Consider the following 27,132-nt stretch of genomic DNA (forward strand, 5'->3'; position numbering starts at 1 on the left):
ATTATACAGAAAAGATTCCTTTCAGATTAGCTGACTTATGATCTTAATGTAATTTCAGATCTTAATGAGTACATTCTAGACCCGAGAAACTGGGGGAAATAGAAGCTCGGGTATGTCTTCACATCCGCTTACCTCCGCGTCTGCCGGGACTTGAAGCCGGGCGCGTCGGCGCTGGAAGCGCAGCTGCCTCCCGTGCCGCCTTCCCGTGTTCTCTTGAAACGGCCCCGTTTGATTTACTTTCTTCTATGATGTCTAACTTTAACCAGACTCCGCAAGGGGATAAACATCCTTATCTCGACGCCTGGGCGACTGGTGGATCACATCAAGTCCACAAAGAACCTTCATTTTAGTCGGATACGGTGGCTGGTTTTGGATGAGGCAGACAGGTGAGCCTCGCCCGGAAGCGTGAGCGGCGGGAGCAGAGAGCGGTTTCTGCTGCCCCATCGCGGCCTCTGCGTTGTACGTGGAGGAAAACCCCTTCTCTTGAAACCACAGGATCCTGGACTTGGGTTTTGAGAAGGACGTCACGGTGATTCTCAACGCCGTGAACGCCGAGTGCCGGCGGCGACAGAACGTCTTGCTGTCGGCCACGCTCACAGAAGGTGGGTTGACAAGACACGCTCTTTGTCCTTCACCAGGAGGAGTGATCAAGATGTGCTGCACGTCATTCCCCCACAGTGGCTCTCAGCGCTGGGGACAGAGGGTCAGGAGGGAGGTGTCCCTGAAGGACTGCCTTTCCAGGGCTCTGCGGGGCTCCCTGGGGTGTGGGGGGCAGGGCAGGGCAGGTCCAGAGCTGCCTCCGTAAAGAGAGTGGTCCCGGTGCTGGCAGCGGGGGGAGAGGGAGGGCGGGGGCTGACTCCCGTCTACCCAGAGGCTTCGTGAGGTTCTCATTGTGCATGTCCTCAGCCTACCTTTCTCCTGAAGAGCACTGAACCTCTTCAGGTTCGTTTCTGAAGTTGCAGTTCATTTCTGTCTTTCCATCATCATGAGATGGACCCTCTGAGCTCTCCTTCATAGATGGGGCACCAGGGCTTGGAAAAGTCACAGCCACCAGCGTCCCCCACACAGCACAGCCCAGCTTGCGTGTTCTCGGCTCTGGCCCACTCGTTAGCTGGCCCGTTGCGGTGCGCGCAGACCAGCCCGCCGCTCGACTCCCAGGCCGCCTTGGCTGTACCAGGCGGCCCGCGGTTCTGCGCTCGGCGGTCGGGGAGGCGCCGCGCCTTCCTCCCTTGCCGGAGCGCGCGGTGCGTGCCAGCACGGCCGGGCGGCCGCGGAGCCTTGCAGACCCACAGACCCTGTGAAGGCGTCCCGTGACCCCTTCCATCAGGGCGTTCGTCACTTACTTGACCATAGACCCCCTTCGGGGGCGGGGGGGGGGAGAGACAGCTGCTCCTGCCCCTGTCGGGGGTCTTCCTAGGCCCGAGGTCAGCAGTGCTGCGGTGGAATCCCGACCTCCCCGCAGGACTGACCAGAGGGCACACCTTTGCTGCCCTGGTGTTGCCCATCGGTGCTTCTTCCTGGGCGTGGGGGCGTGGGGTGCGGGGCGCCTGCTCGAGACCGGCTCCACACGGTGTGCCTGTCACCTGTGGGCCTTCTTCACTTTGCTCCCAGGTGTGACTCGGCTAGCTGACATCAGCCTGCTCGATCCGGTCCGGATTTCTGTCCTGGAGGAACAGGGTGGGCAGTCCGACCCAGAGCGCAGCGTGGCTCCCGAGGGCGCCCCTGCGGTGCCCGGCGGCGAGCTGGACAGCTTCGCGGTGCCCGGGGGTCTCGATCAGCACGCTACCCTGGTTCCCAGCAAACTGAGGCTCGTCTCCCTGGCGGCCTTCATCCTGCAGAAGTGCAAGGTGGGACTGCATGCCAGGCCCAGCTCGGTGGGGGGAGGACGGTCCTGTTCTCTGTGTGTGGCCTTGAGAGCGCGCGCACACACACACACACACACACACGTTTTCCGACGTAACTGTGTTTGCAAAGGTAGACTTTGCCAGTCAGCCTTTCCCGGGCTGCGGTAAAGACCCAGAGGTCAGCAGTCACTGTTAATTGCACACCAAGTGTGCCTGAACCCTCTGCTGGGACTGAGGACCCGGAGTGTCGGGGGGGGCAGAAACTGGCCGAGTACGGGCACACCTCAGGCCGGTGCTCAGGCCCGTCAGAACCCGGTGTTTCTGTACTTGCCGGATGCACGTGGTTACTTGCGCTGGTGTGTGTGGAGGTGCAGGCCTCGGGGACGAAGCTGCAGATGGACTGCATCCGGGGCCCCAGCCGGGTAGCGGAGCGTGTGGCGAGCCTGGGCGGTGGGGGAGAACAGGCTGCACAGCCTCAGTGGGCGATACGTCCCTGTTTCTCAGGCCGGGGACCCTGGCCGAAGCAGTAGCTGTGTCACTTTCCTTTCATCTGCTCTTTGTGGTGCGTGCTATCAGTGTTGTTTACTTTTTTTTTAATAATTTAGAGCTGCCTGTCACTTGGGTTTCCAGATTGGGGTCAGCACGGCTGTGTATCTTAGAGAAATACTCGGCTTAGTGTCACCTAATCTTAAAAACGTGTGGCGGTTCTTTCCCCCTCTGCACCCACGTAGTTTGAGAAAGACCAGAAGATGATCGTCTTTTTCTCGAGTTGTGAGCTGGTGGAGTTCCACTACCACCTCTTCCTCCAGACCCTGCCGGGCGGCTCGGGGGCCCCCGCGGCAGGGCGGCCACCATCTGCCTCCGCGAGATTAAAATTCCTGCGGCTGCACGGCGACATGGAGCAGGAGGTGAGCTCCGTGCCCGTCCCAGGGAGTGGGAGCGGGCCCGAGTCCAACGACCACGAACGCGGCCTCCGGGGTCGGCGGAGGCTTCCGCCCAGACCGGGCCGGGCTGCGAGGGGCTGAGCCCCCGGCCTGCGACCTGGGCGGCAAGGGCGTCTTTTGTTGCCGGGTGTTCGTGCTCCGAGCTGCCCTCTTCCACCTGAGAGAGCTCACGGCCGGCTTGGCCCGTGCCCGCCGCAGCCAGCTGTTAAGGCAACAGAGTACCACTAAGTAGCTGGCACCGGGGAGGGGTTTTGCCTTTTTAGTACCCAGTGTGTAATTAGGGCTTGATGTCTTCAAATTAAGAGCATTAATGGAGCTAAATTGTGGATCCCATATGGTACTGCTGAGCGCGACTGCTGTCATTGTCAACAAGACGCAGCGCTTCCGCTCTTCACGCCGCGGTTGGGAGAGGGGCTTCAGGGTCCCGCCGTGTCTCGGCTCTGAGGAAGAGTCACGTCTCCCGGATCGTAGGTTCGGGCGGTGGGTGCAGAGCCGAGCGAGGGGCGCCCTGGCGCAGAAGGCGGGTACGCGCACCCGCAAGTGCCAGCCATCTTGTCTTAGGAGGTGACGGGCGCTCGGTCAGGGCCGGGGAAGGACGACCAGGAATCGGGGCGACACCTGACTAGAACCAGCTTGTAAAAAGCGCATCTTGAGGGCTGGAGGAGACATTAGAATCATCAGGTCCCGCCCCTTTCTCGTGCTCAGTCTTGTCATTTTAATAATTAAAGGTATGGAGGCTCAGAAAAGTGAGAGCGCTCAAGGTCACTCAAGGACACAGCTTCTTACTTCCCACAGGACCGGATAGAATTTCCTGAATAGTCCAGCCCTTGTGAATTTTACGAACTTCGGGGTCCCTGATGCAGTGGATTTTGTTGATTTCATAACTTAATGCCATTTATCGTATTTGTTGTTTGACAAAGCTTGGCCTCCGCACCCTCGCGGTCTCCTTCACGGGAGGCCTTCTGCCAGGCGGGGAGCCGGGTGTGGACTCAGAAGGATCTGAGGATTTGAATCAGTCGTGCAGAGGGCTCTGCGGCTCAACGCTTGCAGTCCAATCGGCTCACCTGGCGAGGGCGCTCGTCTTGCGGGACCCCCGGGGCTGTGGGCGCTGGGGGCCCGCTGCTGGGGCGCTGGACCCGGCTCTGCCTTCACTGGCTGCGTCCCCTCTCCTCGCGCCAGCTAGCACGTCGCTGGAATGGAGGGGATAGCGGCACCTCCTTCGTGGGGTCGGTGTGATGACCCACTCAGCACAGATCGCGGGCCGGGTACGGGGCCTGGCACGTGAGCGCCCCCTGGACGCGGGGGCCATTGTCACTGCTGTTGTCTCTCCTTCCGGAAGGTTCGCGTTCTGCTTGTCTCATCCAGTGGGGTGCTCAGCCTTCCCAGCCTGCCCCTGACGGGCACAGGCCGGAAGGAGTGTCTCTGTGTCTTGTCCCACGCTGAGCTAGAGTAGTCCAGTCACGCCCGCCTGCTTGTCACCCCAGCCACGGCTCTCCATGACCTTGGCTTCATCTCCCTGACGGTTGGTGTGCCCCTGACCATGTTTACGAGCATGAGAGAAAAGTTGCTGGGTTATTTTTTTAACATTTTATTTTTAATGTTTATTTTTGAAGGAGAGAGGGAGAGAGACCAGGAACGTGAGTCGGGGAGGGCTGGGGTGGGGGCACACAGCAGCTGTGCTCTCTCTCTTTCTCAAAATAGAGATTTAAAAAATTTTATAAAATATAATCTGTAGCAAAAATATGTGGTTTTTATCATTTTTAAGAAAATTGCCCTCCAGGAAAGGTGGTGATTCTTTATTCCTCTCAACCACATGCTTAGAGTAAGTTCTGAGTTGGGAACCCGGAGTGTAGGAACTTGCGGTCTGGCTTTGCCCACTCCCGGTGTTGGCCATCCCGAGGGGCCGTGCCCGCCCTGGCCCCATCTTAGGGAGATGTCCCACCTCCGAGTAGTCTGCGAAGTCTAGTCCTATAAGGACAGGGTTCGATGAGAAGACGTGACGGAGCTACCGCTCTGTCTTGGTAAAGCCTCTCCACGCCTACAGAGCCCGGGGAAGCGGGGGTTATGGGCGTCTGCGCCTGCCTCGCTGGGACCGACTTCAGACTTGTAAGGCCCTGTTTTCCCTTGTTTCTGTAGGAAAGAACAGCAGTGTTCCAAGAATTCTCACGTTCCAAGACCGGCGTCCTTCTCTGCACGGTACGTACGGTCCTGTGCTCCGAGTGAGGGCCGAGCGGTTCCGTAGGACACTTGCGGGCTCTCTGGGCCTCCTTGGTGTGGCCGGTCGCCTTGCACTTTTGATCGTCCCCTGGCCGCACCGCAGACAGCCGGCCGCCGCCGTGCAGAAGTCTTGCCGATGTGCTCACTAATAGTGGCAGCTGGTGGCCTGAAAACGTGTGAATCTTGGTGATTTCTATCCACCAAAAACGTGTAAATTACAGCTATCGGGAGTAATTAGAGCTGAGAAAGTCTTTTCACAACAGAGTCGCCCCACTTGCCTCTGTTCGAGCCTTTTTTAAAAGGGAGATAGGTGGGCGCGGACAGATTTCCTTTGCTCTTGTCTATCATTTGCCCTGCAGTTTTTGGGCCAGGTCATTCGGCCCCTGGCCTCAGGGGTGCCACCACCCTCCACCCCCGTGCAGAGCTGGCCTTCATGATGGGTCTCATGCTGAGACTGAAACCTCACGCCCCCCGTGCCCTCCCTCTTCTCTGGGGCTTCACGGCACCACTGTTGCCGCCGGCTCCCTCGATTAAAGCCCCTTCTCTCCTCGTGCCCTCCCGGGTGGCGTGACTTACTCCCCGTGCGTGCGGCGGTGACGTTGCCCGGCTGGCTGGGTGACCCGGAGGGCAGGTGCTGGGCAGGACGGGGACTGTGAGCTGTCTGAACACCTGTCCGGGCCTCACTTCTTAATGAGGTTAAGTTTTAAGGAACTCCTGCTCTGGGTTCAGTTTTGAAGGTGATGAGATGTTTTCTTTCTAAATTCAGGGTTTACAGGTGAGTGCAGCCTTGTTTTGAGGTAGCCGCCCGGTCACCCGTTTATCACACGAACGTGCCAATTCTCACACGAGGCATGGCACACAGTGGTCCCGGGACCCTGGTGTCCAGATCTGGGCATGGTCACTCCTGGCCCTCTTGCCTCCCAGTCTGACCAGGCGGCCCTGCTCTGTGGCGCCCGCCCACGAATCAGATGCTGGTGTTTGCTCTGGCCCGTGTCTAAATGCCGGCGCTATACTGAGGATGAGGCCAGATGCTCTACTTGGGAAAGAACTTTGTCAGAAATCCTCACCGTGTCCGGCAGTACTCTCTGGAACCTGACCTCTTCTGTCTCCTCGGCCTCCACTTTCCCCCTTGCTCCTGGCCTCAGCCAGAAAGGCTCCTGACTGTGTTGGTCTTCCTTGCCTGGCTTTGGGGCCTTTGTACCCGCAGCCCCTGCCTGGGGCACCCTCCCTGACTAGCACTAGCCCTGCTTGGGTCTCTCCCTCCATTTCAGTTTTTCAGGGACGTGAACTCCTAGGGCCCATTGTCCCCCCATAGGCCCTCCCAGTGCACCCCACGTTTCTTTACAGCACCCACCACACCTGGTCTAGGTGTCCTCCCCACCGCCGCCGCAAGCACAAGCCCCTAGGGGCAGACTGGGTTTGGTGTGCAGTCCCGTGCTGGTGGCTGGCAGAGAGCAGGTGTGCTGTAGGCACTCAGGGTTTGTGGACCAAATGGGTGGATTTTTGGGGCCCAAGAAACAATGTTGAGGGGCATCTGGGTGGCTCAGTCAGTTAAGCATCTGACTTCAGCTCAGGTCATGATCTCACGGTTCGTGGGTTTGAGCCCCACGTCCGGTTCTGTGCTGACAGCTCAGAGCCTTGGAGCTGCTTCAGATTCTGTGTCTCCCTCTCTCTCTGACCCTCCCCTGCTTGCGCTCTCTCTCTGTCTCTCAAAATTAAATAAAAAACATTTAAAAATTTAAAAAAAGGAACACAGTGTTGACAACCAGCAATGTCTGCCTTTTTCTAAAGTTTGGAGGAGGCTGAGGTTAGTGCCCCTGCTCGTTGGGAATAAGTTCACTTTTTCGGATCCGTGGTGTACCCAGGGCTGGCATCACAGGCCGTGTGTATTGAAACAGAAGACAGTAGGAACCTTTGTGTTGGAGTTTGAGTTGAGATAAGAACAAAATGTTTTTATCTTTGACCTTTAAGATGTCAGGTTTGTCCCTGGTGGAAAATTTTCAAGTCTCCTGGTGTTTCTTACAGACGCGGGTGAGCTCTGGGTCTCAGAGAAAACTCCAGGTATTTGAAGTTGAGTGTTTTGGTTGGTTTCAGTCTTGGGGTTTTTTTGTGTGGGTATATGTAGAAGTGAAGATCATTCTTTTTAAAAGGTAATTCTCTGTGGGGTCAGAAGCCTATGATGAGTTTTCTTGTTTTGTCTGGCCGCTACCTGCAGTGAGGTCAGCCACACAGAAAGCACCGCTGATTGGGGAGAGCACGGCCCCCCAGCCCTGGTGCCCCCCAGCCCCGGTGCCACACGGAAAGCTCTCACTTGGCCACAATCTGATTTCGCTGAAGTTTCTTGGTACGTGCTCGTTTGCTTGTCGAGCAACCTTCCAGTGTGCTGGTCCCCCACCAGCCCCACCTGGCTTCAGCCTGCAGCAAAGATCGCTGGGGAGGGGGCGGGTGGGGGGCTCATCTCCCACCAGTTCGAAGCCAGGGAGCGAGCGCACAGTCCCTGGTGACAGCAGCTCTTCCGCCTTCTGGCAGTTCCTCCTACTTCTGCCGCGTCTGTGTGCTCCGGCCAGAAGCTTCTGGGCGCACTGGGCCGCGGCAGTGGATCACGGCCGGGTAGGGAGAGGCTGTCACTCGGCGTCCTTCTAAGCAGCCTGTTGCGTGCCAGGCCCCCCTCGTGCCCTCCAGGAGCCTCAGTGTTAATGGGGAGCGGGGGCCACGTCAGGACACGGCAGATGGAGAACTGGCTTCTTTTGATAAAGAGGAATCGTGTTGTTAAGTGTTGCGGAGGGACTTTCCCTCCCCTTGATCCCATACCTTTTGCCATTTTGATTTATCATCCCAAGATCTTTTAATGAGCCCAGAAGACTGAATGTCTCTATGAAAAGTCGGGAACTGCGTTTTAACCACTTAGAAACTCACAGTTACGCTATTTGCTGCTTCAGACTTCCTCCTCCCAATCCATTTTCCTCCCTCCTGTCTTTTCTATTATTAGACACAGTTAGGACTCACATGTGTGTTTTTTCTTTCATCTTAATTATAAACATCTGAAAGCAAGGACCTTTCTAATTCCTTAACCTTTCAAGGACCTGGTACGTGGCTTTGTGTACTTATTGTGGGTTCTCGACAAATGAGGGACACCGTGGTGACAGAAGGGAAAAGGTAGTTGGGGCAGAAGACCATTTTGTGAGAGTGGGGTCCTTACACGTTCGCAATGTAAATCTGTGTCCTCCGGAGAAGTAGATCTAAGAAGCCAAGTTACGGGAGTAGGGATTATAGGAAGGAGCTGGTTGAAAGTTCAAAAGCCCACTTTCCCAAATGGAATTAAGAAATCAAAGGAATCAGATATGGGATATTAGATGACCTACAAAATATTTCCTCCTGCTGGGGGTGCAGAGCTCCTCCCTGTAAGCCAAAGGTGGGGAAGGTGTTTTTAGTGCCACTGTTACATTGACTGGTCGGTAAAGGGAAGTCCCCCAGAGCAACGGGTAAATATTCCGGAGCTGCCTCCGGTTTTAAGGCCCACACGGGGCTTTCTGTCATGCACATGGCCCTCCCCGGCCGGCCGTGGAGAAAGGGAGTGTAGGCCCCTTGTCCCTGGCGCAGAGAGGCACCCCCAGCCCCGCCTGGTCTCTTAGCTGGCTTACGTTGCACGAGATCGTGGTTGTCCAGCACACGCCTGCCTTCAGAAGACACCTGAACCTGTGCTGCTCCCCCCGCCCCCAACTCCTTTTTTGTCTTGAAGCTCACCGTCACATCTGTGCGGTTCTTATTTTCCCTTCCTCCTGGGGAATTTCCACTGTGCCAGGAGGCTGGGGGACAAAGGAGGCCGCGAGATGAGGCCGGGAGAGTCACGGGAGTGTCACTTCACCACCGACAACAAATGTCGACTTTCTTGGTTCTCTCTGGGGCGCGCTTTGGAGGTAAAGTTTAGCTTTTCCACTTTATTTCATTCGTGTTAATGGCAAGATCATTTGGAGATGGTTGGCTGTTGACTCGGTTACGCTAACTCATGTTGCCAGTTTCTGGCGGCTCCAGCCAAGCTCTCTCGCCTCTGACAGCTTCTGCACTCTCTCCTTCCTCCTCTGATTACGCAGCCCAATCTGTCACCCGGACAACGGGGGCCTGTACCCCGCTGATGGCTTTCCACACACGGCAGTAATGACTTTTGGCAGGCCGGGAAGGCGGCAGAGGCGAATTTGCCTCGTCCCTTGCTCAGAGAACCGGCAGGCCCCTCTCCCTGTTAGTAAAAGCACTTTGTGAGGTTCTTGGGTAAATAAATGAGTCATTTTAATCCAACTGACAGGCTGGCACCTGAGCAAGCTGCCTTCCATCTGTACTCCTTGGTCTCAGGGAGGCGGCCCATTGTCAGGCCCCGGGCCTTCACGGCCTTACCGTTGAGTGTCTTTCAGAACTGACTTTAGTAATTCTTTTGCCCTAATTAGCTTAAAGGAATACGATTGGGCAGAATCTGAGTTCTGAGAGGGGCAGAGAACCAAAGCCTTGGCTGAGACTGGGGGAGGACAGTTTCCGGTAGGTCCGGTTCCGCTGGCTGACGCCGTTCTGGAGGAGGGAGCAGACCCCGCTCATCTGCCCGGACTGGGTGCGTGGGCACGCAGATCACACTGCCTAACTGCCACCGTGCCCGGTTCCTACTTCGTCATGGAATGAAATGCGTGGGTTTGTAATTCTCAACACACTTGATCAAACACGGTCCGGTCCATCTCCTCTGCAACCTCGAGAGATGGGACCCATGGGGTGGGTCTTCTAGCCGTTGGATAGGTGGGTGGACTGAGGGTCAGCGAGCTGCGTTGACTTGCCCGGGTGATGTGGCTGCTACAGTGAGGGTGGAGTCCAGTTCTGTTTCCAGGCCATGAAGGTTGTGCCTTTGTCCCGTTCCCTGTGGCAGCCCAGGCTGAGGATCGGAGATGGATTTGCAGGACTGGCTGGGGGTGGCGGGTGCGTGGGAGCCTGGGCAGTGGGGGCTGTCAGGGAGGGTCCCCCTCCAAGACCTGCAGTCATGGGAGATGGGAAGCTGGCGTCTTGGCCAGTCCCCCCAAGTGGGAAATAGAACCTCGAATGGTCCCGGGAAGGCTGCTGGCGTTCTTCCTCCCCGTTTCAGCGTGTTTGTGCACAGTGACTTCCACGAACGTCATCTGCTGTTTCAGAGTTTCGTCTGTGTTTCCTGGTTGAATTTACTAAACCAACGAGCATTACATTTTTTACAAAGCCTGTCTGTAAAGCTCAGACAGCCATTGTCTACATGCATCTCCCACTGCAGAGCACTTAAATAAAATAAATCATTTCCTAACAAGAGCTTAGCAGATTTAAGAACCCGTCAGTTTTTCTAAAGACATCAACTGTGGTTAGTGTGGAAAGCAACGCCTGCTCCCCTTTGAGATAGAGAACTCTCTAAATTGTGCTCTCAAAGGCGTCAGCTCGGGAACATCAGCCTTCAGTTTTCAGGGCAGTGGGAGCTGTCTGCAAACACTTAGTGGGTGGTTGACACACTTAGTGCATTAACTTCCGCTTAGCACCTGAGAAATGCAGCCTCGCCACCACTCCGAGGCCACCGGCAAACCCAGGTGTCATCGGAGCGAAGGCGGCCAAATCCTGGCCTGCCCCCCGCGCTCCTGGCGGGCGGGTCAGGTGACCGTGGGACAAGGTCTTCCGTGGCCCCCGCCTCTGGGTGACACGGGTAGTGGTTCTTCTAGCCTGCTTCTTACAGAAACTTTGCGTAGGATTACTGTTTTCCAGAAGAGCCCTATGTATGTAAATCCTTAGTGATACTGAAGGGGAGAGGAAGGCAGGCTGTTCTTTATGGAGAAATGGCAGCTGTTAAATGGAAGGGAACCACAGAAAGGAGCTGCACGCTGCCGTCAGGGGACAGCGAGGCTGCACGGTCACCATCGACGGACACTGACACCTTCGGGCAAGAGCATTTAGGAAGCCATCTCAGAGCCCCTCCCGGGCTTGCCGAGTTAGCCACAGAGGAGAAAGGTGCCTTCAGGTGGAGGAAGCTGCTTGGTGGATGCCGCTTCCTCGGGATCGAGCACAGCACCCGCCCGCGCAGGACAGGGCGCCCTCACGTCTCCCGTGTCAGCTGCTGGGAAGTCCACGCCGCCCTTCGGTCTTCCTGCCAGAAAGCTCCACCCGGTCTTCCCGTGAGGGCACACTGAGGCAAATACAGACTCTGGGAGGTAGTTTGGGACTCCTGGCCGCCTTCAAAATTGAGTTATCAAAAAGCTAACTAAGCAAATATTAAGGGCACGGATATCATTTCTAGATTAAGGAAGTCTAGAGGAATATAATAAAAATAGTGTGATTTGGGACTCATTTCCTAGGTTGGGAAAGAAAAACAATTGTAAAAGTCAGTCTTGGGTGCAGTTGGAGAAAATCTGAATAGGAAATGATTATTAGGAAGTAGCGGTATTTAATACTAAGTTATTTAGGTATGATAACGGTATTGTGATTGTGTAGGGGAGGGCCTTTTTACTGAGGTGCGTGCTGAAGTAGCTAGGGATAAAGCGTCGTGGTGTTTGCCACTTGCAGCAGGCTCTGGAAAATGTGTGCGCAGAGAGAGAGAGAGCAGATGCGCCAGAAATTCTCGGCTGATGAGTAATCTGGGTGAAGGATGTGCCAGTGCTCCTTGGCTTGACTTTTTCTAAGTAAAGATTTCGGGGGTGGGGGGGATAATATGCATTTGTTGTTCAAAGACCAAGCAAGCGATACAGGAGAGTGCGAAAGGGAAATATAAGAATCGCCCGAGTGCCTCTCGCCGAACAAAACCGCAGTTGGTAGTTCTGGTGAGCCGCCTTCCGGCTGCGGACTCCCGGTCCATCTCTCGGTTCGTCTCTCCATTTACCCATCTGCCCACTTCGTGCCTGGTTTTTGGTACCCACCTTATCTGGCCCTAGGGTTTTTTTTTGGAGGAAACCAGACTCGGTGCTTTAGAGTACTCCACCTGTGGGTCGTGGCCCTCCTGGTCCGGCTCATTGCCTGTAAATGAGGAGCTGGGAGCAACGCACCCGGTTAGAGTTGGGTTTGTTTTGGGCAAGAATAGGCGATACCCGTACCAGCTCATTATCTTTCTATTTATGTCAAAACATTACGTTGTTTCAGAGTCAAAATTGTACAAGTCCATTAAAGGAAGTCCAGCCTCTGCCCCGTCCGCAGCCCTGGCCCCTTTCCCCCCCAGGTGAGCTGCTGTGTAAGCTTTGGGGAGGCTTCTTGCTCCATGCTTGCTTTCTGGAATGCCAGCAGACATACCTGTATCTCCCTTCCATCGCACACGACAGCCCCTCGGCACACCCAGAGCAGGTCGTGGACCCTTGTCCTGCAGTGCCCCGGGGCCCCCACCCCATCTCGGCGGCGCCGTGCTCTGCCTCGGAGGGTGGCCCCGCTGTGCTGCGGGCCGCCGCCTCCTGCTAGACACAGGGTTTCCAGACCTGCTACATGTACTCCCGAAGCGAACAGCCTTGTGCAGGTAGCGTGTCGTGATTTTGCCAGTGTATCTTTGGGATGGATTTCCGGAAGTGCCGTTGCATCTGGGCCAAAGGGCAAGTGCTTGTGTGGTTTTGCTGGATTTTACCAGATTTCCTACTCGTGGGGTTTATACTGCTTTGCACTCCTGCCAGCAGCTTATGAGGGATGCAGCGTCTCTTTGGTGGATACGCACAGCTTAGAGAAGTAAAGCGGACTCACGATTCCAGGGCTACCTCCACTACCTGCGTGTCTCTGGACACGTTACTTAGTCTCTCTGAATCTTGGTTTTCTGTTCGTCAAATGGAAGTAACAGTTGTTTGGAGGAGTTGTTTTGAAGATCGCTCGGGAGAACGCAGGCGAAACGCCACACTCGGTCTGGTGTACGGTGAGCACTCAGATGTCGCCTGGGAATATTCTTGTCATGACGGTGGGGCTCGAAGATGAATGCCCAGTGTAAATGCATCCCTAAAAACTGAAAGGGGCCCATTCTCTCGTCCCTCTGCCAGGATGGCCAGACGCTGCAGAGCAGAAAGCCTTTGCTTTTTGAATGGCAACCAGCTGAAAAGTAAAGAAAAAATACGTCTCTTTGCTTTTACAGTTTTCGTGTCTGGTTGAGTCTTTGGCTGGGGCTGTAACGTAGCTGTCAGAAGAGGGGGGGCATCCCCTGGTACTCACTGCTCTCTGAGGCCGAGGGGTCCTCTGCACACGCTGTGCAACTCGCCTCCATGAGGGAGCACGCGGGGTGGTCTTCCAGATGCACGTCTCACGGCCGTGTCGTCGGTGGGCGCTGCTGATGGGTGAGGGGTGGGGATAATAACCCACGGCTGCGTTCGTCTGTCAGAGAGTGGTTTCTCAGATAAGATGCTGGAAGTTCTCAGAATTTTTACATGACGTGCTGATGAAGACAGATTCTCGGGCAAACCTGCAGTTTCTGTTCTTCTAATAGGTGAACGTTTTGTGATCGCCTCACCAACGTGTTCTGTAGAACTTGCCCTACGTTAGATTTTTTAATTTATTTTTGAGAGAGAGGGAAGGAGACACAGAATCCCAAGCAGACACCAGGCTCTGAGCTGTCAGCACAGAGCCCGACATGGGGCTCGAAATCCTAGGCCACCAGATCATGACCTGAGCAGAAGTCAGATGCTTAAGTTACTGAGCCACCCAGGTGCCCCCCCGAGTTAGAATATTTAACCACAGATGGACCTCAGTGGGTCCCTGAAGTGTGTGCGGGTGTGTGTGCACGTGTGCGTGCCTGTGCACACTGGGGGTTGGTGAGCCCTCGTGGTTTGCAGGAGATTATCAGGTGAACCCATGGGCCTGAAACAGCTCAGAAACTCAGTGGTAAGCCATATTCTTTTCTGTTTTAAAGGATGTTGCAGCTCGGGGTTTGGATCTCCCTCAAGTCACGTGGATTGTTCAGGTAATTTTTAATTAAGGTGTAAGCTCAAGGCAGGAATAAACGATTGTGAGTAGACGAGTTGGCTTTAAGTGGAATAATTATTATTAGCCTCTTGGGTGTTGCCCTGGTAACCAGGCAGCGACCAGCGACCTGCCCAGTTCTCCCGGATCTTCCCACACCCAGCCCGCCCAGCCACTGCCGAGGAACGGCCAGACTGACGCCTGTCACACACGAAGTTTCAGCAATCGGAAAATAACAGGAATTACCCGGGCCCTCGGGAGGCCTCATTGTGTCCAGGAGGAGATGCTCAGCTGACCTGAGCGTCGTGTCCGTGTGCATTGACCTGCAGGGGCCAATTAGGTCCTGACAACATCTTACACGCACCTCTCGCCTTAGACGCTTCGCCAGAGGGCACAGGTGTTAGCACTAGAGTCTGGTGGTTTCGGGTTTGTTTTTTCTTTTCGTTAGTCTGCAGAGTGGTATTTTTAAGCCCTTCTGTGTGAGGGCCAGGGGACGTGTGCCCCATTTACGTGAGTCATGGTTTATTCACATGTTAGTGGAACTGCGTGCCTGTCACTGGCTAGGAAATCTGATCTGCTCGCTGCAGAAGACCACTTGGCAACTGGAGGCATTGTGTCTTCTTGCCTGGTGGCCACACGGCCAAGTAAAGATAAAAACGGCAGGATAACTTTAATGTGGGGGATGGGGCAGACACATACAATTGTTTAGAGGTTTTCTAGATCGTGAGGTTGATTAATTTCATATGCCAGACCTCATCATTCTGTCCACTTCGGGCCTCTGATCTTTGATTCGTGTAGCAGCAAAGAAAAAAACAAGAATGGATATGTGGTCAGTTCCTATTCGTAATAACGAAGTTGCTGCCATAGAAATGTGAAATGCTGTAAAAATGCGTTCTGCTGAGTTAGAGCCTGCCCCCACCGCCCCCCAGGTCAGGACTGCTGTCCGTGGTAGCAGAAGCAAGTCCTGCCCGAGGGGGACCCGCCTCCCGGCTGCCCTCAGCCCTCCCAGTTCCATCGGGAGTGGGCGGGACTGCGGTCAGGTGAGGGGGCACTGGCTCCCGGGGTCCCAGCAGCAGAGCTGAGCTCCGGTCAGGGCAGGCAGCCCCTTCCCCCGGACCCTGTCCAGTCCTCTGTGGCCTCAGCCCCACTGCCGCGTCTGCCGGCCAAGGTCACTCGGTCGTCCTACAGAAGGGTGCCCCCGCACGCCTCCGTGTTCACCTTGCGCGGTCACGTCAGGGGAAGAGACCTGTGGAGGAGTAAAATCACAAAGGAGCTACTGGGATGGGAAGGCGCTGGCTCGTCGGGAAGTTGGCCGCTGTTCACGCTCGCGCGTCAGAGCCTCGTTATTTCCAAGGAAGGCAGGGCTTTCGGGCTTGAGCAGCTTCTCCTTGGGGTTGCGTGAGGGTAACCATAGCACCGGGATTTAATTCTTGGGATACCTGGAGGCAGGTGAGGGGCACTGCACTTCCAATTAATGGCAATGCCTTGATCTGCGAATGCCTTCATTTTTGTTACCCTTTTTAGTACAACGCCCCGTCTTCGCCTGCCGAGTACATCCACCGGATCGGGAGAACCGCCCGGATTGGCTGCCGTGGGAGCAGCCTGCTCATCTTGGCTCCTTCGGAGGCAGGATATGTCAACTCGTTGGCTTCTCACAAAATCAAGTGAGTCAGAAACCTGCACGCAGTTTCGGCTGATCTCACCTAATTAACTTTCTGTCGCTTTCTACAGCGGATGGGCCTTGTAAGCTGACGAAGAGCCATTAACCCTTGTGATCTCTAAATGGGTCCCAGAATAGCCAGTGGCGAACCCTGAGCCCTTCACCCCGTCAGCACATGACGGTTTCGCTGCGTTGCCACAGGAAGTCACGAGCGACCTGTGGCGCTTGGTTTTCCTTTAAGACAGGGGTCCGCGTGTGCTGGCGGGCCCAGCCCTCCCGGCCAGCCTCCCGAGGACCCGCAGCATTTGGTGCGAGGCGTTTGGTGCCTTTACAGAGGATCTGTCTTGGAAACAAAAGGATACTTGTGACCCCTCGCACAGCCCCCGCCCCCAGGGAGGAAGTCCCCTGGGGGCGCAGCCTTGCGGCCCGCCCTGTCGCCACCCCAGCCGGGCCCCCAGTGGACCCAGACCCCGCTCTGGAAAGGCGAGCAAAGCCAAGACGGAGAACGGGGTCTCGACGGGGCCGAGCCGCACACGACCAGGGCAGAGGGAGCTCGCCTGGGCGTGCGGCTTTCACACCGGTCCGCTCTCAAGACGTCCCTCCGCTCACACGTGGCGCCGTGATGCGAGAGCCGTTCAGGAGGCGCAGGAGGCGCGGGGAGAGTCGCACACGTGTGCCCGGGCAGGGGGGCCGCCCCGACGGCCGCCCGAGTGCTGCCGGAGCTGGCACCGTGACTCCCCCCTCCTGGTGCTGTGCGTGCGCGGCCTGGCGCTTCACGTGACGCAGGACGGCCACGCTCTGTCTCGAGTGTGGAGCTGGCGGAGTCCTTGCGTTCTGCGCGGGCACCGCGGCTCCCAGACGGCGGCCTGGGGGCCACATGCAGGCCAGCGCCTTGGAGAGCTGCGGGGGGCCGCCCCCACCTGCAGAGCCCTCGGTCCCTGGCTCCCTCCCCTCTTCCCCCCTCTCTCTGTCTTCCTCTTTCCCTCTCTCTCTCTCCCCCCGTTTCCCTCCCTCCCACTCCCTCCTTCCTCTCGCTCCTTCTCTCACCCCCTCCTTCCCTGCACCCAGGGCAGATCGAGTTGCACCCGCGGTCCTGGGCCCGCTCAGGACATCTGGGGGCTGGGGCTTTCTCAGGAAGCGGGCCTTGTGCACACCCTTCGGAGGCGGGAGGCAGGAGCCAGGCGGTGGTGTCTCGGGGGCCCGACTGGTGCTGGTTTGCGTTTTCCTTTCGTTTCTTGTCTCTTAGAACAATCCGGCCACAGACAGAGTGGTTTTTGCTTCAGGAAGGCTGCACATTTGGTCTTCCTTGTAAGAGGAATTCTGTTGGTCAGTTCAGTTGGTCAATCACTTTGCACCAAGAACTTCCTCTCGGGCTGGATTCTGAGTGTCCTGGGGCGTTGGCCCGCTAGCCCTTCTCTGCGGGCACTCTCTGGTCCTAGGCTGGCGTGCCAGTGGGCAGCTGTACCCTGGAAGTCGGGGGTTGAATGAAAGCCCACGGACGTAACCCCTTCCCCTTGTGCCTCTTGCCCCGTCCTCACAGGCTGGGAGCCTGTCACGGCACCGCCGCGGCTTTCCTGCAGCACGGAAACTCGTGGGGCTCCGGAACGCGTTTTCCGAGCTGGGTGCGGTCATCCTTGGGAGGACACGCGGTCCCTGCACCTCGGCGGCCTCTCACCCAGGCTGCTTTCCCCCACCTTCTGTTCTCGACCTCCCCGTCCGTGTGCTCCGTCCCTTCCTGGCCGCGGCTCCCAGACGTTCTCCCGTGCTCGTGTGCTTTGACTCAGCGAGCTCGGGAAAGTGAGTGCTGACGGTCCCAAAGTCAGATAATTGTCCAGGCCAGGGTCACCGGCACAGAGGCACCTGCCTCTCTGTCTGCTCTCAGGTTTCCTTCCTGCTCGCGTTCAGGCTGTTTGCTCCAAAAGATTCAGATATGAACCAAGTTTATGAGGGGAAAAGAGCAGCACATGGTGGTCAGCTGGATGAGCATCTGACTCTTGGTTCAGCTCAGGGCAGGATCTCAGCGGTTCATGAGACCCAGCCCCGCATCAAGCTCTGTGCCGACTGCATGGAGCCTGCTTGGGAGTCTCTCTCTGCCCCTCCCCTTCCCTCCCTCTCTCTCTCTCTCTCTCACACAGTCTCTCTCTCTCAAATGAATAAACGTTAAAATAATGTTTATTATTAAAGTAAACACTTATAAAATACTAAAACATTAAACATAAAATAAAAGGAAAAGAATAGCCACGTGTATTTGAAAGATGTAAGAGGATAGTCATTCTCGTCTGGAAAAAACCGTGCCAGCGGCATTGGTGGGAAATCCAACACCCCACACTCCCACTGAGGAGACAGCTCTGAGAGCCCAGTGGTTCGCGGTGTTTGGGCTTGCGCGGGGGTTCGGAAGGATGAAGACAGAAGTACCCAGAGGAAGAGATTTGGGTCTCTTGTGGAGAGGACATCTACTCCGGGGGCGGGGGCAGCCTTGCCCATTTCTGCCCAGAAAATGCACCTACAGACGCATCTATGCCTGAACCCGGGTCGTGGGCCTGATAGAACCAGCCTCCCCGGATATGAGCCCCGAGTCACGATGTTACAACTGTGGGTGATGCTTCCAGATTTCTGTCCGAGGAAGAGATGCATGTTGGGTATCTATGTATAAGCTGTTGTTGACTTAATTCAAAGAATCATACCTACGAAGAACTAATTACACAGCGTGCAGTGGAAAGAAGCGGAGCGGAACCAGAAGTTCACACTGCTAAATATTAAAAAACAAAAACAGGAAGAGAAGGGAGACGCACGTGCGTGGACCGTGGGCGGGAGCCCGGGAGCCGGGGCGGCCGCTGAGTTACAGGGGGACTCGGGAAGGCAGGCCGAGGCGCTCAGCAGCAGGGGCCGTCACGGCAAATCGCTGCCCACCTGCAGACGCGGGGCGCCACGGACTCGCTCTGACAGCCCAATTTAGCAGCCCGGGCGGGGGACGGGCACCCTGGGCCGCTGCCGCCTCTGGCTGACTCAGGACTTTGTTTCTGCTCCTTTGGACTCTTGTATTTGCCAGTCTCTTAACTGATTTCCGCATCCCGTTTAAACGTGTTTCTAATGAAAGTCGTCACTGGCTTATTAAAATGTAAATACAGACCATGTATTTCTTAGATCAGGCATAAGACAGGTCCCTGAATTTATTTCTCTATCCTTTCATAGAAGGGGGGGCGACTCAGATCTGCCGACAGAACCGTAAACAAGCTGAGTAGATTCGCTTTGCTCCGCAGAAGCAACCCGGTTTCTTAGAACAGGAGGGAGGCCCTTTTAAACTGTAAATCACTCCAGTTCATTCTGTGCTGCCGTTCACTTGGTGGGGACTGGCCCCCGGCGCTGTCCTCGGGACACACGGCAGAGGGGCGCCCCGGCTGCAGTGTTCACCCTGACGTGCCTTCTGGAAAACCCACCACTCCGCAGTGTGCTTAGTTCTTTGTGTCCCTGTCTGCGAGCGGCCTTCTTGGTTCCTTTCTCCCTGCTTCCGATCTCACCCCAGGTCTCACCCCGAGTCCTTCTGCTCCTTTTCCTTTCCTCCTCGAGAAAACGAGGGGCGCGCAGGGGCAAGTCCGTGAGACAAGCGGCGAGGACTGTGCGGTGCGTCACCTTCAGACTCTGGCGTCAGCAAGAGGCGAATTCAGTGGCCACAGCGTCCCTCCCTCATATGAAAAAGACATTTTCTGTGAAATCGCGTCCCCCCCCCCCCCAAACTCCTACCCTTGCCCTACGCGCTCTGCCTCCCTGGAGTGAGGCTCCGTGGGGCTGTGAGCTGGCAGCGGTGGCGAGCGCGGAGGGTGGGGGCCGGGGGTGCTCAGGGAGGCGGTGACACGTTTTAGGTGAGTCGCTGTCAGAGACGTGACATTTTCATTCATGGCTTTGTCAGAGTAACCTTTGGGGAGAAGGGGGAGAAGTGTCTTCTCCCACCTGAGAGGTTGCCATTCATGTTTTAATTTGCGGTTAACGTTTAAAAAAAGAAAAACAACATACAAGGAAATCATTTATCTTTTTATGATCTGTTTCTCTCCCCAGAACTCCTCCTTCCCTTTTTTTACCCCCCTCCCTGGGAAGTGTGTTTTCAGCGGCTCCTGTTTCTTCCTTCGGCTGTAACACTTGATTGTGCGCCCGCGCCCCGCGTTTCAGCGCTGTGGCCCGCAGACCGGCTGGCACGGAGGCTTCCCCGCTGGGCCACCGGGCAGCGGGGGCCTCCTGTGGCTCGGGCTGCTCCCGTTCACCAGGAAGCCCAGGTCCTGATCTCAGCTGTTTACACAGCTCTGCACGCATCAGAGGCCCTCTGGTCCTCACCCCTTCATAATTAAGATCCAAGGGGGTAGGCATTCTTCGAGGAGAGAAGAGAGTTTTGGGGCCGCCGTCCCTTGTTAGCCTTCCCTGAGGAGTTGACCCCAACAGTAAGGACATTTAGCCACACATTCCCCTCCCCTGCCCCCCGCCCTAGCCTGGCCTTTTTTTTTTTTTTTTTTTTAATACACAACTAAAGGGACTATCTGCATTGTTTTTATACTTTCTCATCTGCTCAAGGTAGCGTGTTGATAATAAGCAGGCCTGCTTTTTCATATTTGAGAGTTAGGAAGAAGTAGTGATGGGATGCCCATAAAGGAAGTTTTAAACGTAGCTTATTTGAAAGTCCCTGGGGAGTAGAGTGTTGGGAATATGACCTCCTCTGTCCCGTCACATCACAGAGGTCACTGCCTTCCAAACTCCTGAAGGTTTAGGAAAGTTCTCTCCTTTCCATGAAGGTGTAGCTTCTGTTTTACCTCTGAGCAGCTGGAGATGAGGCCAGCTTTATGCATCAAGATTCCGGAGGTTGCTGAAAGAGTAGCACGTTTACTCACCTTGACGTGCCCTTCCTTTTGCAGCGTTTCCGAGATTAAGCTGGAAGACATTTTGTCTGTCCTGACACGGGACGATTGTTTTGAAGGGAGCCGCTGGAGACCCCAGGTGAGGTTTATTACTGTCCTTGCTGCGGACACTCAGGACTGCTCTCTTGATTTGGGGACGTGGGGGTCTTGGGTGTGGCATGGTGAATTCCTCTGACGAGCGCATGTTCATCTGAGGGGCCGGGAACATGAGATGCGTCCACACCTTGATTGTGGTTCCCCCCCACTTGTGGAGGCGTTTTCTGGTCCCAGCCCGATAGTGGGCGGCCGTCCATCCTGGAGCCTGCGGGGCAGCAGCGGGCTTCCGGGCAAGGAGGGCTCGATCCAGCCCACAGTGAGTTGGACGCAGGGTTACCCGCTCAGCCCTGGTGCCCCATCCAGATGCTCAGCAAGGACAGCTGATTGGGCCATCCCTTGGGACAGCATGGAAGGAGCTGGTATCTCTGTGTCTCCACACAGACACATGCAGTTCATCCTTTTTTAAGGTGTGTGTGTGTGCACAGAGGACGGGTCAAGTTGAGATCGTTAAAGAGAAACGTTTGTGTCTCCGTGTAGTTCCGAGCGGGGACCCTGAGCAGTTTCCATCGGCCCTGAGCACCCTTTCCTGCCACCCTCTGCGGCTTCCCCCCAGGGGGCAGCCGTTCTCCAGCCCTGTACCCGCCCTGTCACAGACACCAGTGTGCTGTGTGCTGTGTGTAATTTTGTCTACGAAATATTAATTATTGGACTATTTTATGTTTGTTTTTTTTATTTGTCTGAGGATAGACTGGAAAATCAGAGCCCAATAGATCAGGCTTAATTAAGAGTTTCTTTCCTGCGTCACAAAGTGTCTTTATTTGGATCGATACTGTCCCGGAGGCTGGGACCCGATTTGACTGGCCCTGACTTAAGTCCTCTTGTTCCAGAAAGAACCCTAAGAAAATATATCTAAGAACAGGCCGGGGGGCCGTCACAGGTGTGTCCTGCGCCTGGTCCCGTTCAATCCTCCCAGCAGCCCCTCCAGATGGGCGCTCTCGTCCCACTTCCTGGATGAGGAAACTGAGGCGTGGAGGCGACGCAGATACGTCCACAGGGTCTCGGCCTCCAGTGCTGCGGAAGCAGGCGGCTCGCGCTGTTGGCTCGCAGTAATACTGACGGAGTCAGGGCAGCGGAGGCAGCTTGCTGTTCAGTTAGGCGATGTCCGCCATCGTCCCAGGGGCAAGACGCGGGTGGGTGCCACGACCAACACCCCTGCAAACCGGGGAGACTGCACGGATCAGCAGGTTCTAAGCAGTGTTGCTGCACCAGGCTTCGGAACCTCTCGTGTTAATAGTCTGTTGTCAAGGGAACGGACGGGTCACCAGACAGACACTCGTTGGTCCTGCAGACTTCTCTGAAGCCAGTACAGACTCTGGGTGGGGTTTTACCATGTTCCCTCAGACGCTTCTTCACAGCCCCAGGACCATGGGCAGTGTGGCAGAGGTTAAGGGCATGGCCTCGGCCCGTGGGGCAAAACGGGACCTTCCTAAGCCTTGGTTTCTTCATATGTAAATTGGAGACCGAATTAGTGTGCTCGTCAAGGAGTCAGGAGGATTGAGTAGAAGCTAACCTGAAAACCCGACACAGGTCCTGAAGGGTGTCGGCAACGTCATCAGTTAGTAGCAGCTGTGGATTCCAAGTTCAGACTCGGACACGAAGCTCAGTGCTTTTTGGTGCGGGACAGTCGAGCGTTAGCATCCGCCTGCTGTCCAGAAATGGGAGCAAGCGGTAAAGTTACAAATGAGATGGGAATGCTTCAGTCCGTCCCCTCGTACAGTTTCTAGGACTGGCTGGGCTGTTGGTATTTATCCCCGAACCGAGCTCACCGACGGTCATGGGGCCGCGGGTCAGTGGACGAGGCCATTCCTGTCCTGCTCCGTCTGGAAGCCCTTTCCTTGGCCTGAGGCCAGCCTTGAAGCTTGCTCGAGGGGAGGCTCGGGGACACTGCGCGTAGGAGCTGGGGCCCCAAGGCAGCAGACTCGGGTCCCAGACCCTGCTTCACCGCTGGTGGCTCTGCCGCCCTGGGCAGCTTCTCCTCTCCCCAGCCTTGGCTTTCCCGTCTGCAGACTGGGGAGAGCGCCCACCTTGTAGGTTGCTGTGAAGCGGACCCAAAACGAGGCCGAGTGCGCTCCGTACACTTGGGGGCCGCGTTCCGGCGTCCCACCCCGAGCTCCTGTCTTGACGGAGGGCAGCAAACAGAACTTTTTTATATTTTTAAGGAGGGGTGAACTTTGTTTTGAAAAAGAAAAAACATTCGGCAAGGTTGGGCTTTCAATGACCCAAAATAACAGGTTGGCTTAGAAAACTCCTTGCGCTGCAGGCCCCAGAGGCCCTGTCGATGAAGACCTGGCCTGTTTGACCGAATTTAACTTCAATTCGAAGGCCAGAGGGAAACTCCGTGAAATTGACCGTATTACTACCCTAGGGGTCTACAGGCTGAAGGTGTTTTGTGTGTGGTCTGCGTGCGTAGTCAAAAGAATAAACTAGGTGCTGGATGCCTTTTAGTTCTGTTTCTCATAAGAAATCGCTGTGTTTTAATTGCTTTTCTCCATGTGGCCAGTTGTCTCGCACATGAACCGGTGCTGGGCGTGGGAACGTGAGCTCGGTGACGAGGCCTCGCGCACAGCCAGACCCCTCACTGTACGGCCTCCCTTCTCTCCTCACTCAGCTGAAGTCCATTGTAAGTGTCCCTCTGGCACATACATTTTTGGGCTTCTGTGAACAGAAGGAGAGTGAGTGAAGCATCTGTAAAATGTATATTTCATATTTAGGTACATAAAATATATATGGCGACGTCTGGGTGTGCGAATGTTCACCACCTACAAAGAGAATAAATTTGCTCTTTCGACTTTACTGGGAAGCACTTAGAAGGTTCTAGGGAAGCATGAGGGTGAAACTCGGCTCGGCAATAAAGTGATTAAAACAAAATCCTTCCGTTTAGTTTAAAAATACTTTAGAAGTTAGCAGTATCAAGACGTGCTTCCAAAAAAAGAAAAAAGGAAGAAAGAAAGAAAAAGGCATCTTCCCCCACCACCGCTGCCACCTAAAACCTTCTACAACGGCAAAAAAAATCCACCCCAGTGTCTTCAACTCCTGTTGCCTCTTGATAGACATGAAATTTTCATCTTCAAAAGATGCGCACGCCCAAGCATACTTCTATGAGTTTTTTTGTCCTATGAAATATGCCCGTAAACGGGCCTTAACGACAAGCCGGTGCAGGGTCAGGTATTAAGATGGGATCGGCAGCCCCCCGCTCAGCCCTTGGGATCGGCTCTTCTCTGCAGGATCCGGAGGGCTTTACGGACTAAGGAGTGCCCCGTGTGGCCGGCGGGGAGGCGTCTTCCTCACCTCGCCCGGCCTGCCAGTTCCCGGGCAGCTTCATTAGCCGGCTTCGAGGGGCGGGCGTGCCGCCGGGGTCTGGCCCGCTCTCATTATGGGGGCGCTTCACCTGCCGGGGCTGCGCGCTCGACTCTGCCCCTGTCTTCAGTTTAAATTTAGACTGTCCTCCCCAGAAGACAGCGGAAAAATCCCTCGTTCTCAAGAGAGGCAATTTTAAAATAAAGTATTTCTGGAAGTGGGGGTAGGCAGAGGAAGGCATGCTTTTTCCTGAGCATATTATGTTTTCTGCCATTAACTTTTTCTTCTATTTTCCTAAAACTGACCTCATCATCTCAAACGTGTGAACCTAGTTTTATTGCCTTTTTTCTACCTATTTCACTTGTACACACATTATATATGTGTGTGTATGTATTTTTTTTTTTTTGGGTTGGGAAGAAAAGATGCCTCATTTTGAAACCTAAAGGGGGAATAAGAAAAGCCCTTTGTAATATATTGCCATATTATCACTAAATCCCCTGACAGTTGTGACACAGAAGCAAGTCACCTGTCACTTAAGCTTGAGGTCTCTTTAATTTTCTCCTGGAATTCGCACCAGGCTGTCTTTAATTTGAGGCCTTTATTGGAATTCTGAAACCTCTCTGCCTCCCTGGCTCTCAGATCTATTCTGAGAGCTGTTACAGAGTGTATACAGTAACCAACAGAGGGATCCGGGCGGGCTGGAGCTCTGTTTATCTAACACTCTAGAGGGATTTTTGTGCTTATTCGGGCCTGGCTGCCCGGCTTTCAATATCGCTTTGACAACCATTCTGCCCTTCTCATTAATTTTAAACAGTTAAAACACAGGAAAAAGAGGAAAAAGTTTTCATTATTAAAGTGCTTTACTTTTTAATAACAGAGGATTCTGTCCGCCAGGGGAAAGGGCATCCTCGCTAATTTCACATTCATATTAAAAACACACACACGCACACGCGCACGCACACACACACACACACACAAGGAAGGTGACAGTTGCGTTGCTGAGGTGGCTTAACGAAAGGAGGGCAGCAAAAAAAAAAGTTTGCATTTCACATCAGTTAAGAGGGTAAAAAAAAAAATCCTTGTTAAAGACAATAGTAAATGTCCACTTTCATAACACAGCTCCTGAGTGACTTTTCTCTTGACATTTGAGTGGATAAAACCCTTAGGGGGACCATGTACTGTGAAATCAGCTAGACTGCCATCAACCAAACAGGTAGCAGGGATGATTTGACTAAAGCTAAAAACATTTTCAGGTGGTTGAATCTCTATTAATCCAGAGAGGGACACAGACCCAGAGAACAAGGGCTCTCCTCCCCTCCCCTTTGTCTTCCTCTGGCAGCTCTAAAAGCGAAGGGGACTCGAGCCCCCATTAGGCACGGTCAGCCTGTGGTCAGCCCGACACAGGCGCGGGCCCCTGTCCTCCGCGGGGGCACAGCCTGGGGTGCAGCTGGCTGCTTCCTGGTGACCCGTGCCCACAGTGACTGGTGGTGACTGTTGAGGCTCCGTAGCATCACGGAGAGTCCGTGTCTTCGGGGAAACATACTAGCCAAATTGTGTTGGGGAATCTGCGTTCTTTGGGATCTCAGTTTCACATTCAGTAGAAAGCATTTGTGTTTGTTTTAAGATGTAGGAGATGGGGGGGGTGTGGCTGGCGCTCTGCTGGCTCAGTGCAGCATGCGACTCTTGATCTCGGGGTCATGAGTTTGAGCCCCGCACTGGGTGTAGGGCTTACTTAAAAAAAAAGAAAAAAAGATACAGGAAACAAAAAAACACTCCGTTTTAGGGGGATATAAAGAAAGGAAATGTTTTCTCTGGGATTGTTGAAGAATGAAGAGGACGGAACTCTATTTTACGGACATTTTCCATCCATAGAACTTAGTGCGGACAGATGTCGCTCCTGACACCAGGACGCTTGCTGCAGAGCTTGAACCAGCCTTCTGGGGACACGGTGTGACGGGACAGCCCGCTCCTCGCTAGGTCCCAGGCTGAAGGAATGGATCTGAAATATGAGTCAGAGCCCCCCTAGGAACAGGAGAGCGTGCTCTGACGTTCCCACAAGGACGGGCTGCATTTTAGGCCTGCCCAGCTGTCCCAGTGAGGAGGGAGCGAGCTGGGGGGGGGGGGGGCGGGCACAGAGGAGGATTTAAGGCCTCCACGAGACAGGAGTCCTGTGAAACCTGCCCGTGTCCCGTGACTTTTTAAATGCCCGAGGTGGACTCGGAAAATTCCGGAGGGTCTCCGGTGGGCTTTCATTTTGAACGTGAGTGACAGGAGGCCAGGAGGACTAGTCCATAAACAAGTAAATAAGTAAACAGACGCGATCTGCTCCCTCACAAAGCCGTCTTCATCTTTGCTTGACTTTAACGTCTTTATGGCTCCCGTTTTTCCTCTAGCAATATTGAAAGGATTACCCTTGTTGGCCCCTCGGTGGTTACCGAGTGATTTTACTGTTATTAAATCTATTATAAAGCGCTTCATTATTCCTGACTCTGACTCTGCCTCTCCTTTAATCCTTCCGCCACCCTCCCAGAAATCCCGTGCTGCCGGCCCCCCGGAAATCCGACAGCGAGCCACGGTCTTGCAGACGCTGTTTGAAGATTACGTGCACTCCAGTGAGAAGAGGGTCTCGTGGGCAAAGAAAGGTGGGTGGACCTCACAGGTGCTCGGGGTTGGGAAGCCCTCGGAACTCCATCCCCACCTCCCCCCGCACCCCGGCGGCCGGTGGAGGGTGGGGACGGGGGTCTCTGCCTGCCAGCGGAAGCCTTCCGTCTCCCCCGTTCTGCAGGGGCTGGACGCAGGCGTGGAAGGCTTTCAAGTGGTATTAAACGCCAGTTTCATCCTTCGCCATGTTTTGCACAGATGAGGCTTTACCTTGGCTTATGTAGGCCTAGAACTTGGACCCAGTGGATCTCAGGGATCCAGTCTTATCTCTCTTGAAAACTGAGTGGAGGAGACATGACTGCATCAGCGGGGACTGTTGTAGAGGCGGAAATTGGGCATGAAGGTAGGGACTGGAGGCATCAGACCCAAGCAGTCTCCGCTTGGAAGTACAAAGGAAAGTGAGAAACAATAGTGTTGAAGGAAGGCCATAGACCTTGAACCCAGTGCCTAGGAAATTTACAAAAGACTCAGTATTTCTTTCATATTCAGCCCTTTAGAGGCTAGGTTGGCACCTGGGATCACCGGGCCCTAGGGGACCCCGCAGTTCACTAGAGAACTGAGCGCTCGCAGGGGATGGGCTGAGAACACCTGTGTTTCCTATGGCAGGGCGTCGT

The 27,132-nt window shown here is 54.9% G+C and overlaps 1 protein-coding gene across 1 annotated transcript in view; it reads left to right on the plus strand.

The window, feature by feature from the left end:
• The window catches only part of DDX31 (DEAD-box helicase 31), a gene marked incomplete at its 5' end in the record, with an annotated part of 66,862 nt that overhangs the window by 17,013 nt on the left and 22,717 nt on the right, over positions 1-27,132 (plus strand). Inside the window, 9 exons of the mRNA XM_029921051.1 lie at positions 267-386; positions 496-602; positions 1,612-1,847; positions 2,576-2,752; positions 4,925-4,984; positions 13,854-13,904; positions 15,428-15,567; positions 20,462-20,543; positions 26,388-26,499. Coding sequence (XP_029776911.1) covers positions 267-386; positions 496-602; positions 1,612-1,847; positions 2,576-2,752; positions 4,925-4,984; positions 13,854-13,904; positions 15,428-15,567; positions 20,462-20,543; positions 26,388-26,499 — 1,085 coding nt within the window. The remainder of the gene's footprint in view (positions 1-266; positions 387-495; positions 603-1,611; positions 1,848-2,575; positions 2,753-4,924; positions 4,985-13,853; positions 13,905-15,427; positions 15,568-20,461; positions 20,544-26,387; positions 26,500-27,132) is intronic.

This window comes from Suricata suricatta, chromosome 13, assembly GCF_006229205.1.
Source record: "Suricata suricatta isolate VVHF042 chromosome 13, meerkat_22Aug2017_6uvM2_HiC, whole genome shotgun sequence".
Lineage (NCBI taxonomy): Eukaryota > Metazoa > Chordata > Mammalia > Carnivora > Herpestidae > Suricata > Suricata suricatta.